This window comes from Littorina saxatilis, unplaced genomic scaffold, assembly GCF_037325665.1.
Source record: "Littorina saxatilis isolate snail1 unplaced genomic scaffold, US_GU_Lsax_2.0 scaffold_952, whole genome shotgun sequence".
In the NCBI taxonomy this organism is placed as follows: Eukaryota; Metazoa; Mollusca; class Gastropoda; order Littorinimorpha; family Littorinidae; genus Littorina; species Littorina saxatilis.
In genome coordinates this window covers 2434-15000 of record NW_027126419.1, presented here as the reverse complement: position 1 = coordinate 15000, position 12567 = coordinate 2434, and the positions used below count along the sequence as shown (strand labels likewise).

General features: G+C 43.4%; 1 protein-coding gene across 1 annotated transcript in view; it reads left to right on the top strand.

The window, feature by feature from the left end:
• Positions 1-12236, top strand: part of LOC138954851 (uncharacterized) — a 26560-nt gene extending 14324 nt beyond the window's left edge. The window contains exons 3-10 of the mRNA XM_070326613.1: positions 4591-5034; positions 5352-5474; positions 6186-6320; positions 7827-7976; positions 8226-8525; positions 8845-8984; positions 9449-9662; positions 11102-12236. Of these exons, the coding sequence (XP_070182714.1) occupies positions 4591-5034; positions 5352-5474; positions 6186-6320; positions 7827-7976; positions 8226-8525; positions 8845-8984; positions 9449-9662; positions 11102-11479 (1884 nt within the window). The 3' untranslated portion in view covers positions 11480-12236. The remainder of the gene's footprint in view (positions 1-4590; positions 5035-5351; positions 5475-6185; positions 6321-7826; positions 7977-8225; positions 8526-8844; positions 8985-9448; positions 9663-11101) is intronic.
• Positions 12237-12567: the final 331 nt, after the last annotated feature.

Sequence of the window (12567 nt, the reverse complement as noted above, 5' to 3'; positions counted from 1 at the left end):
ACCCTTGTTAAGTGTTTCTTGTATAGAATATAGTCAATGTTTGTAAAGATTTTAGTCAAGCAGTATGTAAGAAATGTTAAGTCCTTTGTACTGGAAACTTGCATTCTCCCAGTAAGGTAATATATTGTACTACGTTGCAAGCCCCTGGAGCAATTTTTTGATTAGTGCTTTTGTGAACAAGAAACAATTAACAAGTGGCTCTATCCCATCTCCCCCCCTTTCCCCGTCGCGATATAACCTTCGTGGTTGAAAACGACGTAAAACACCAAATAAATAAAGAAAGAATTAAAAAAAAATCACAAATGGTCCATATTAGGAGCCTGGGCGCCTTACTTCAAAATAACATGATACAACTTAGTGTACAAGTCAGACTAATTCAAATATGCTTTAGATTTAGCTGTTTCGGGTTGATGAGAGCATTATTTGAAGCACACCAGGAAACTAAAGAAGCTTATCAACAAGTCGCGTAAGGCGAAAATACAATATTTAGTCAAGTAGCTGCCATTTTTCAGCAAGACCGTATACTCGTAGCATCGTCAGTCCACCGCTCATGGCAAAGGCAGTGAAATTGACAAGAAGAGCGGGGTAGTAGTTGCGCTAAGAAGGATAGCACGCTTTTCTGTACCTCTCTTTGTTTTAACTTTCTGAGCGTGTTTTTAATCCAAACATATCATATCTATATGTTTTTGGAATCAGGAACCGACAAGGAATAAGATGAAAGTGTTTTTAAATTGATTTGGACAATTTAATTTTGATAATAATGTTTATATATTTAATTTTCAGAGCTTGTTTTTAATCCGAATATAACATATTTATATGTTTTTGGAATCAGCAAATGATGGAGAATAAGATAAACGTAAATTTGGATCGTTTTATAAATTTTTTTTTTTTTTTTTACAATTTTCAGATTTTTAATGACCAAAGTCATTAATTAATTTTTAAGCCACCAAGCTGAAATGCAATACCGAACCCCGGGCTTCGTCGAAGATTACTTGACCAAAATTTCAACCAATTTGGTTGAAAAATGAGGGCGTGACAGTGCCGCCTCAACTTTCACGAAAAGCCGGATATGACGTCATCAAAGACATTTATCAAAAAAATTAAAAAAACGTTCGGGGATTTCATACCCAGGAACTCTCATGTCAAATTTCATAAAGATCGGTCCAGTAGTTTAGTCTGAATCGCTCTACACACGCACACACACAGACACACACACACACACACACACACACATACACCACGACCCTCGTCTCGATTCCCCCTCTATGTCAAAACATTTAGTCAAAACTTGACTAAATGTAAAAACGGAGTGAAAATAAGTGAAATTATCAACTACAACGAAAAGAAGACTATTTGATATATTTTGTTGAAATCTCGAGGGCTAGTTATAGGTTATTTTCAGCAAGCTTCTTAAAGGCACAGTAAGCCTCCCGTAAACCATCACAGAGCTCCCCGAGCGTCTAAATACAGTACAAGCATACTTCCATTTGAACGCTCACCGAACGGGAACATCCTGGCTGCTTTCTGTCGAGCGTGAGACATTTTCCAAGAATTTATTTTCGTAGACTTGTTCCGTTAACAACAACGGCGCCTCGTTTTTGCGCTAGACCTAACTTTTAAAATCTAAATAATAAATTGACAGCTTGTTACACAAACATTCTTTAATCATAAAAGAATTCGTTTTTCATCAAGACAAGATCAGAACAATTCGAAGTTGTGAAAGTTTAAAAAAAGAAAAGCCCGGAAGCAGGGTCACGCAAGGGTCGTAGCAGACGACGGCCGGTTTATCAGTGCAAATCGCCGTTCCTCTCAACAGTCAAAAGCCATCGCTGGAGTTCTTGTGAACCACAGCCGTTGTTTCGTGCATAAAAAACGTGCTATTGTAGATAAGCTCACGTCGAGTCGCATTCAAATGACTAACTATGACGACTGCATTGTGAAAAGGGAAAACTGGATCACACGGGTTCACGATGGCTCAGGGGTAAGATAAACCACGCAAAAATAAATTCTTTGAAAATTGTTCGCTCTTTACGGAGGGCACCTAGGATGTTCTCAATTGGTGAATGTTTAAATGAAATGGTGTTTGTACTGTGTGTAAAAGCCTGAACGTATCTGTGATGGTTTACGGGAGGCTTACTCTGCCTTTAATGAATTAATGAAAATAGCATTTAGCTTTTATTTTCTTCGATTTGTTGAAGGTGGTCCATATTAGGGGACTCACACATACTTTGAGATTTTGCTATTATTTTTTGTTTGCAGTAGAAACTCGGGGTCAAAACTGCTAAAATGTAACAAATACGGTCTTAGCTGTCATATATAGCAATTCATGTGTGATAAAAGCTTTGGTTGTGGACAGAAACGAGTCCGTTTTAGGCTGCAAATTTAGAGCGAACAGTGCCAAAAGTGAAAAAAAGAGAAAACGGTTTTGAGGTTTGTGTTTCTGAAACTGTTTTGACATGTGCAAGTTATCCAGAGAATAAAGCGAATGACATTGTTTTGAGCGCTGTAGCGCCGTTAGTGTGTCAGAACCGGAGGTGGTCCATATTAGGAGCCTTTCCCCTACAATGTTGAATTCCAAACCCCCAACACCTCCCGCAGTGGGGCACTGCGGTTATGAAATTAAAGGCCCCTCCTGTTTTTGGAACCGCAGGAGCTTTCTAGTTTGCTGTTAGGTAGATTTTTGGTTCCTCTTTCCTGTCATGCTCTCTTTTTCTTCATGAATTCTTTTCTTTTTTCTGCCTTCTTGCTCATTCACCTGTATTTTTTCCAAAAATCTCTTCTCTTGCCGCTTGTCTCGCGATTCATGTATAGTTTAATCTGTTAGTGTTCTGATGTAAGTCCAGCAGTAGATAGGTTAAGCCTATTTTAACATACTGGAAACTGGTAATCTTCCAGTAGGTATTAATTTAGTTTTACTAAAGCCTGCTGGGACACAAGTAATGGGTTAGTGCATTTGTAAACAGGAATCGCTTGACAAGTGGCCCCCTTCATCCCCCCCTTCCTCGTCCTGATATGGCTCTGCGTAGTCGGCTGGACGTTAAGCAACAAATAAACAAACAAACAAACAAACAAACCCCCAACACCCCTTGCACAAAAACCTTGTGTTTACGTGAATAAACATTCTGACCTCTGACTTCTCTCTCTCTCTCTCTCTCTCTCTCTCTCTCTCTCTCTCTCTCTCTCTCTCTTGAACACACATGCACACACAGACGCGCGCACACACAGACGCACACACACAATAACACATGTGCACACAAAAATACACACACACGCCACGCGCGCGAGAGAAAGGCCGAAGAGGGGATAACGTCACGACGCATTGACATCAAAATATCTTGACGTCGTCTACTTGCGCGAGCATTATCATGTTGTAGACTCGGAATTTACACCCGCATAAAGCGGCCTTTGGTGGCGTTTGATCAAAAATCGAATCGTAGAGAACACCCAGCGTATTTCAAGTTAGTTTATTACCAATTCAGTGCCCAATATGGCTTTTTGACCAATCAGGACGGATTCTAGGTGACCCTCTAAATGTTATAACGTTCAGGCAGGGACCCTTTTTGTTTATCAAGCTAAAAATGAACAAGACAAAGTAAAAATTTAAATCAGCAATATCAGTGTGATTTATTTTAAAGAATGACACTTCAAATGCTGTAAGATAATACTCTCTTTATCTAAAAAAAAAAATACCGAAAAGCGAGTTTTGTCGGTGGGTGCTTTAAGGAACAGCGAGGCACCGCCCATCCTCTGAGTGTGCAATGCCGACTCGCTCACTTGAAATCTAAATTATCAAAGTTCGGAAAATCAAGTGAAATTGGGTCACTCGCTTTACGTCAAATGTATCTTCAAGTCATCATAGTTTCCCATCCGTCTGGAGTCGGTTCTAAATCTGTCGCTCTCTGTTCAACAAGAAAAAGCGAAGCAACCGAAACGCATGTTCAACATGGTTTGTTGTGTGTCAAACGCATTTGACCTGTGAATATTCATCACGTAAGGTGTGTTACTCTGATTGGCTGACCCAGGTCACGAGAATTCTTTGACTGACAGGTATAATCAGGTAGGAGCGCTCCAGTTCCCATTGCGGCTGTTCTGTCTATTTCGCGTGGTCGCTTCGAACTTTCATTTGGTCGAATTGAACGGTAATAAAACCGTTATTTCTAATATGCTGACTGTTAGCAAATGATAACAGACATGTCTCACAAACGATATCAGCATTCGCCTAAAAGGCTCATGCTTGATATCTTTTTTCTCGACATGTCTGTTATCATTTGCTAACAGTCAGCATATTAGAAATAACTCATAATATTCCCAAAGTTAACTTCTGTCCCCAACGCTAGCCACAGTTTGGCAACAACGAATGCTTCTTTATCATGCATTATCGGGAAGATAATTTCTCAAGTCGATCTCAGTATGTGTTCGTGGAATACCTGCAGCTTCGCTGGGATACTTTCTTTCCATCTCGGTGCTAGTTCTTATAGCAATTGACAAACGGACTTTTGTGTTTATTGCTGATTGATTGACGATTGACTGACTGACCTATCGATTGAGGGACTAAACTGATTGGCTGATCTAATCTTGCTACAACCACAGGTGCTCACCCAAGGACCACAAGGCATCAGATGCATTCTCTTCGGTCTTCTCGCCTTCAGTGTGGCGTCCCTTGTCCTCCTAACCCACAATCTCTACCAAACTTTCCCCGCCAAACACACAAGTCCAAACGTTCCTGGCTGCAACGTACCCCAGTATGACCCGTTCGACCCCATCACCAAGCAGTTCGTGAAGAATCTTCCGCCGTATCCTTGCGAGCGAAAACCATGGTTGACGAAAGTGGTTGGAAATGTTCTGAAGGTTGATTGGGACGTGTTGGTCAAACATGGAGAGAGCCTTGTAAAGTGTGAATACCAGGTCATTGTCAGGGAATCCGACGACGAAGTGAGGTTTACTGAGTCTGTGAGCTTTACCGACGAGGCGAGGTTGAGCGAAGAAGTGGAGTTTCTTCAGGCGAGTTGCTTGACCAAGATGGCGTCAGGGAAGGTGAGTTGGGAAGAAGATGATGAAGAAGGGGAGAGAAAAAGAGTGGGTAGGGGGGAGGTGTGTGTGTGTGTGTGTGTGTGTGTGTGTGTGTGTGTGTGTGTGTGTGTGTGTGTGTGTGTGTGTGTGTGTTTGAGAAAGAGAGAGAGTGTGTGTGTGAGTGAAGGAGCAACAGCAAGATTATGAGGGAGAGATCGAGGGGAAGCAGCAAAACTACTTTACTGAAAGAATATATACATTTATCAGGCATTTCTTTAAGGGGTAACGAACAAGACTCGCCATCTAACGTTTAACCTGTTGATGGATTTTTCTACCCACAGGAAAAGAATTTCCGAACTTATCACCACGTTCTGCGGGAAAAGCCTGAAGTGGAGAGACAGCTTGAGAAACGTCTGTTGAATCGAAACGAAACGCTACAAAATGCTCATCCACACTACAAACAGGCAAGTGACACTTGTAACACAATCAGTGTAATTACAGAATCCGAAACGACAGTTTTCAGTTTAAAGATGCAGGACTAATAGTTGGAAAACCAGAACTAAATAGCGTATTACCCCGAAATCGGCATATTGCTTCTTAATGGCGGGTTAAAAACGGTCATACACGTAAACCCACTGGTGCAAATAAGACGAGTGTACGTAGGAGTTTCAGCCCATGAACGTAGAAGAAGAAAAAGAAGAAGACATGGCTTACAGTGAACATGATGGCAAAGGGAGGAGCAGCCAGAGTGTCTTGGTCTTCCGCAGAACATGTATTCCCCTTCACTCATTCCGCCAGCGGATGCGCGAGGAGGGTTCAGAAACTTAGAGCCGAGGAGGAGTTGGGTACAAGTGTTCGTGAGAGAAAGAGACTGAGAGAGAGGGGATGTGGAGGGGGGAGGGGGTCGAGAAACATTTGTAACTGCAGAGTTCAAAGTCATGTTTGTGTTCCTCCTACATCTCATCCACCTCCCGATCCCATCATTTTTCTCATTTGCAAAAATGTATCGGGTTTGATTTTAGTTGCTGCGCTCTGTCGGGCTTCAATGAGGCTAGGGTCGGGCGTAAATCGACCATGATGACCTCGAAGTTTCATATGGAATTCTATTAATGTGTAAATGTACTAGTGTACAGGTTACAAAATTCCAGTAATGTGGAATGTTTACGTCTTTTCAGGCGAACAGCTGGATGAATGTCATGCTGGTAGGACTAGACTCCATGTCAAGGTTCAGCACAATTCGGCTGATGCCACGTCTACGTCACTTCCTGTCCAATCAGCTGCACGCCATCGAAATGACAAACTACAATAAGGTCAGTCGATTATTTCACAAAAACCGACGGAGAAATTACCAGGACAGAAATATCGGTGGGGAGGGTCGGGGCGGGGGGGTCGGCCAGTAAAATGCGCTCTTCTCACTGCTGAAGGAAAATGTTTCTATGTCAGGAAAAAGAGACTGAATACAACTGTAGTAGCTTTGGAAAAAAACCATGGTATCACCATTTATACGGGTTCTGTCTTTGACCAGCCTGGATAGTGACCCATGATGTGTTTTCTAGTCGTACTGAAGATATCAACGCACATGGTACTTCTTATCAAAGGCTCGGGGGTGTTGAGAGGTGCAGAATAATCATTAAGAGGTATATACTCCTGAAGCCTGTAGAACATGGAGAAGAACCACCATCAGAGGTCAGGGCTTTGAATTTGTGTCTAAAATGTATGACAAAGAGGGCTAAATATGACAATTTGTGCAACAGACAAACGACAAGTGGGGTTGAAATATGAGAAACTAGATGAATACCCGCTTCGTCGGGACTGAGAAGTCGAGCCGAATACCCGGCTGCGCCGGGAACCCGGCTTTGCCGGGTGTACGCCGGCTTTGCCGGCGCACCGCACGAAGGAAGGGAGATAAACGCGCAAAACACTGGAGAAGAGTAAAAATAGTATAACGGGAATATGGATTGAGCGTTGTCGACAGTGACCTTCTAAAAATAGAAACGGGAATATGGATTGACGCCACACGAAGGAAGGGAGATAAACGCTGAAAACACTGGAGAAGATAAGGAAGAGTTACAGGGAATGGATCCAGAGAAAAACCAAAATCGGTTCAGCGCTGCGCGCTGAGAGCACGTGTTGAAATATCTCATCGAGCAGGTTGTGTCCGGGGTGTACCTGATTATGGCCATTAAATTTGAAACAGATTTATCGAGAACCTTGGGCGTGCATCGCGGACACACACACACACACACACACACACACACACAGACACAAGTCGTATATATATATAGACTAGATGAATACCCGCTTCGCCGGGTAAGGCTGCGTCGGGTAGAAGTCGAGCCGAATAGCCGGCTGCCCCGGAGACCCGGCTATGCAGGGTGTACGCCGGCTTTGCCGGCGCACCGCACGGAGGAAGGGAGAGAAACGCGGCTGAAAACACTGGAGAAGATAAGGAAGAGTTACTGGGAATGGATCCAGAGAAAAACCAAAATCGGTTCAGCACTGCGCGCTGAGAGCACGTGTTGAAATATCTCATCGATGAGGTTGTGTCCGGGGTGTAGCTGAATACGGTCTCCAAATTTGAAAAAGATCCACCGAGAACTTTGGCCGTGCATCGCGGACACACACACACACACACACACACACACACACACACACACACACACACACACACACACACACACACAGACAGACACAAGTCGTATATATATATATAGATAGAAGATAGAAGATGTGTGCTTCAGATGCAGGGCTCATTTATGAAAATATGTACCATATAAATGACAACGAGAGCTGAATCATGAGAATGTGTTCAACAGGTAGGCGACAACACGTTCCCAAACATCCTTGGTCTGACGACTGGACGAAAAGTGGATGAGGATTCACAGGACGTGTTGAGTCATATCGGCGTCATCACCAAGACACACATGGACAGGCAGGACCTCCGTTTTCTCTGGAACGATTTCGAGGTGAGTTTGTATAATGAGGTGAAAAAGGAGGAGGAAGCAAGAGATTCACATGGCGTGTTGAGTCTTATAACAGGCAGGGACTTCGTTTTCTCTGGAACGATTTCGAGGTGAGTTATTGTGATGAGGTGGAGAAAGAGGAGGAGGAGGAGGAGGGGTGGATAAAATCGGTCTGTTTTTGTCACCCACTGAAGCAATAATTGTATACGATGTATGCAGATGGTACAGTCTCACCACCCACTTGTTTTACAGGAACAGGGCTACATGACGCTGTTTGCCGAAGACTCGCCTTTAATCGGGGCGTTCAACTGGAACAAAGGGTCGGGGTTTGTGGACCCTCCCACCCACTATTACTATCGCCCAATGGAGCTAGCCAAGGCGTCTCACAGTAAGCTCTTCACCCATGGATCACGATGTTTCGCTGGTTTACCCAACGACGAGTTGTTGCTGAACTACACTCTGGATTTTTGTCGCCTGTTGAAGGACAGGCCGCATTTCAGTCTGACGTTTCTGTGTACTGGCACTCATGGGGACATCAACGGAGGAAGCTCGGTAAGGCACTGTGTTATTTTGTAATGTGTGTTGTGATTGTAGCGCTAGGAATTTGCTGTGCAATTTTACACAGTAACGTTACATTGTAATGACAACGTTGAATTAATTCATAGGGGTGGACACGGCGCATCACAATTCACACATTGTTACCCTCGGAAATCGCTCAACAGTTTTTGCAATATCGTTTTAATATGTATTGATAACTTTGAACTGGTGGGTAAAGATGAACGAATATCACACATTGTTACCCTCGGAAGTAGCTCAACAGTATAGTCTGTAACGCTACGTTGTAAGGACAACGTTCAACTGGTTGTTGCAGGTGGAAGGGTATCACGAACAATTCTTGACCACCCTGAAGGCGGAGGGATTGCTGGACAACACTCTGTTGGTCTACTTCAGTGACCATGGCGTCAGGGGGCTGAGAAGTGCGCGAGGATTCAGAAAGACGCCTATGGGAAAGTAAGCCGCGAGGCAGTATTTAGTTTTGAGTTGATCAACTAAGAAAATGTACTTCTGTTACCGGAGTGATCGGGAACTGAAAAGTACGTAGTACGGATTTAGAAAGACCCCTCCCACCCCCCATGAGAAAGCGAGCTTCACGCTATTTTCAAGAGACAGCAATGATCGATGATAAACTCACGTGACCCCTGATAAACACATCTTGGGATACGATACTTGTTGCTTTAATGTATTTGTGTACACAGTTTAGTTCAGATCAGACGTCAGTTTTCTTGTCATCAATATATATCCAGCCTCTGATTTGTGCACACACGCTAAACAGTACGTATTTCGTTTAGAGTGTACCTTCTGGTCTGATTACATAGGCCTACGCTGAACAGTTCAAATGATAGATTTTAGTTAGGTATTTCACGTACGGTAATGAATTCAATGCTCAGTTCAAACATGGCTTCGTTTCTTGACAGGTTCGAAGAGATGCGCCCTTTTCTGTTTCTCGCCTTCCCACCCTGGTTTCGGGAGGCGTACCCAGACCTGGTTGAACGCGTGCAGGAGAATGCTGCCCGCATGACGACCCCCTTCGACATCCATTCCACACTTCTTGACGTGCTATATCTCGGCACCAAGGACCCTTACATCGGCCAACGGAAAACTATCCATGGAATCAGTCTGTTTGATGAGGTACACAGACTAACTTTACTTGGTTAAACTAGTAACTAAATATTGCTGGGGACAAAACCACCTAGAATTAAGATCCCATGAAGAACTATATAAGATGTCGAATTTGGATGGTGCTAAACTTTTACCCACCCCCCGCGGGTTAGGGGGAAGAATTTACCCGATGCTCCCCAGCATGTCGTAAGAGGCGACTAACGGATTCTGTTTCTCTTTCTACCCTTGTTAAGTGTTTCTTGTATAGAATATAGTCAATTTTTGTGAAGATTTTAGTCAAGCAGTATGTAAGAAATGTTAAGTCCTTTGTACTGGAAACTTGCATTCTCCCAGTAAGGTAATACATTGTACTACGTTGCAAGCCCCTGGAGCAAATTTTTGATTAGTGCTTTTGTGAACAAGAAACAATTAACAAGTGGCTCTATCCCATCCCCCCCCCCCCCCCCCCCCCCCCCTTTCCCCGTCGCGATATAACCTTGAACGGTTGAAAACGACGTTAAACACCAAATAAAGAAAGACAGAAACTTTTACCCACAGCTGTAAGAGTACATGATCCGACAGAGAAGAGGTAGCACACTGGGGCTTCTCATGTCTCTATGCGTGTATTTGTGTTTGTTTGAGCAAATGTTTAAAGGCACACACAGCTTCACATAAACCATCAGTTTCTGCTCACAGACAGCCAGGCTTTAACACACAGTACAAACGCCTTTTCGTTTAAATACTCACCGCTTGAAAACATCCCATGTGCCCTCCGTAAAGAGCGAGCATTTTTCAAAGAATTTATTTGTGCATGGCCAGTCGGATTTACAATGAGATAAATCGGACGCCTCGTTTTGGCGCTAGACCTAACTTTTAAAATCTAAATAACAAATTGACAGCTTGTTACACAAACATTCTGAAATCATAAAATAATTCTTTTTTCATCAAGACGAGATCAGATTCGAAGTTTTGAAAGTTTGAAAAAACGGAACCCGGAAGTCACGCAAGGTCATGTTTTCTCAAGCAGACGAATTTTCTGCATAGCGCTTGGATCTTTGAAGTCAACCGCCGCTGATAAGTTCGTGTGACTCGCAGCCGTTTGTTGCGTTTTAGATTCAGAGGTACACAATAACGTGCTATTGCAGATACAGCGAGTCGCATTGAAATCACAAACTGGCGACTAAATTGTGAGAGAAAAAGGAAAGTTTATCACACGGGTTCACAATGGCTCAGGGATTAGATAAACCACGAAAACAGGTGTGTGGTTTACGCGAGCTATTCAAACGAACTGTGTCATTGAATGCTATTAAATGCTATTGCAAGTGTGTTTGATAAGGTTATAGAACTGCTTTTTTAATGAGAAGATTTAAATCGTTCTGTAAACCATTTGAGGCAGACTGGGCCTTTAATGTACTCTCCCGGTCCTTGGTCCAGTTCAACACGTCTGTAATTTTGTCTCATTTCCACAGATTCCAGTCGGCCGGACGTGTGTGGACGCCGGAATTCCTGTTCAGTACTGCGTTTGTCTCAAAGACCGCCCGCTTTCCACACAATCTGCACAAGCCCATGATGCGGGCACCGCTCTCATAGCAGCGTTGAACGCGGCCCAGAAAGACTTCACAGACAAGTGCCATAGTCTGACGTTACAAGACGTCACTGACTTCGTTCAAGTGGATGGGGGAGGGATGTTTCTGGATCTCATCTGCGACGGGTTCTTACCGGACAAATCTTTGTATCGAGTAACGGTAAACGCTCAGCCTAGTGGTGCCGCAGCCGGTAATTTCCGCGCATATGTAAATTCCGCGCTTGTAAAATACATGTATGCTCCGCGCAATATCGGGTTGTAACTTCCGCGCACGAATTACTGGTTCGGCTCATACAACTTGCGCGCATGCACCGACAGGAAGGAATACGTCAAGTCCATGGCCTGGAAAAATTTGCCGGCCATGCTGTGACTTCCCCCCTCTTGTACCTTTGCTGCAGTCTCTGTGACTGTGATACCAGACACCCGAAATTTCTGTAATTTCTGTTATATAATAAGTGAACAAAATATTCTTATACGCATGGTTTAAGTCTTCATTCGTTTTTATCGACTTGTCTGTGTAATAAAGACGTGTTCAATATATAGATATACAGTGTCAGTTTTCATGGATATACAAGTGTCAGTTGTTAATGTCTCAATGTCTCACATTTGACCGAGCAAAGACACGCGCGCTAGTTTCACATCACATTTTGCTAAAACACGCGCGCATCTTACATATACACCACGCGCGGGAGTTTCACATGCGCGGAAGCTTCAAAATTGGGAAAGTGCGCGGAGTGTTCATGCACCCAGTGGTGCGGTGTTCGAGGGGACGCTATCGAAGTGTAGCAGGTTGTCGCCCTTTGAAATGCAAGGGGAAGTGAATCGTCTCAATTTGTATGGAAATTCTTCCCATTGTGTGCGTGACGTTCCGCTTCTGAAGAAAATCTGCTTCTGCAAGGGTTTATGATGATTGGTGCGAGTTCTAAATGTTTGGCTTCTTTTATTTATAACTTGGGGTCTTGGGTGGTCGTTTCGGACATCTTAGAGAGAGAGAGAGAGAGTGTGTGTGTGTGTGTGTGTGTGTGTATGTGTGTGTGGTGTGTGTGTGTGTGTGTGTGTGTGTGTGTGTGTGTGTATTAATGATAACACTTTCCATGTTTATTGAGCTATTATCAGCTCTAGTTTATAAATTACCAATGGAGTGAGTATTCTCCAACCGACTTCCAGTATGGATAAGAATAAATCAAAACTTGACTAAATGTAAAAAAATCACACTGTGACTTACCAGTTGCCAAACCACAAAGATTCGAATAAAATTCGAATGTGATGTTTTGGGGAGTGGAGACTGGTAGCATTTCTTGTAAGTATGTACAATGCTATGTTAGTCTGTGAAAGACTGAGGGTGCTTGA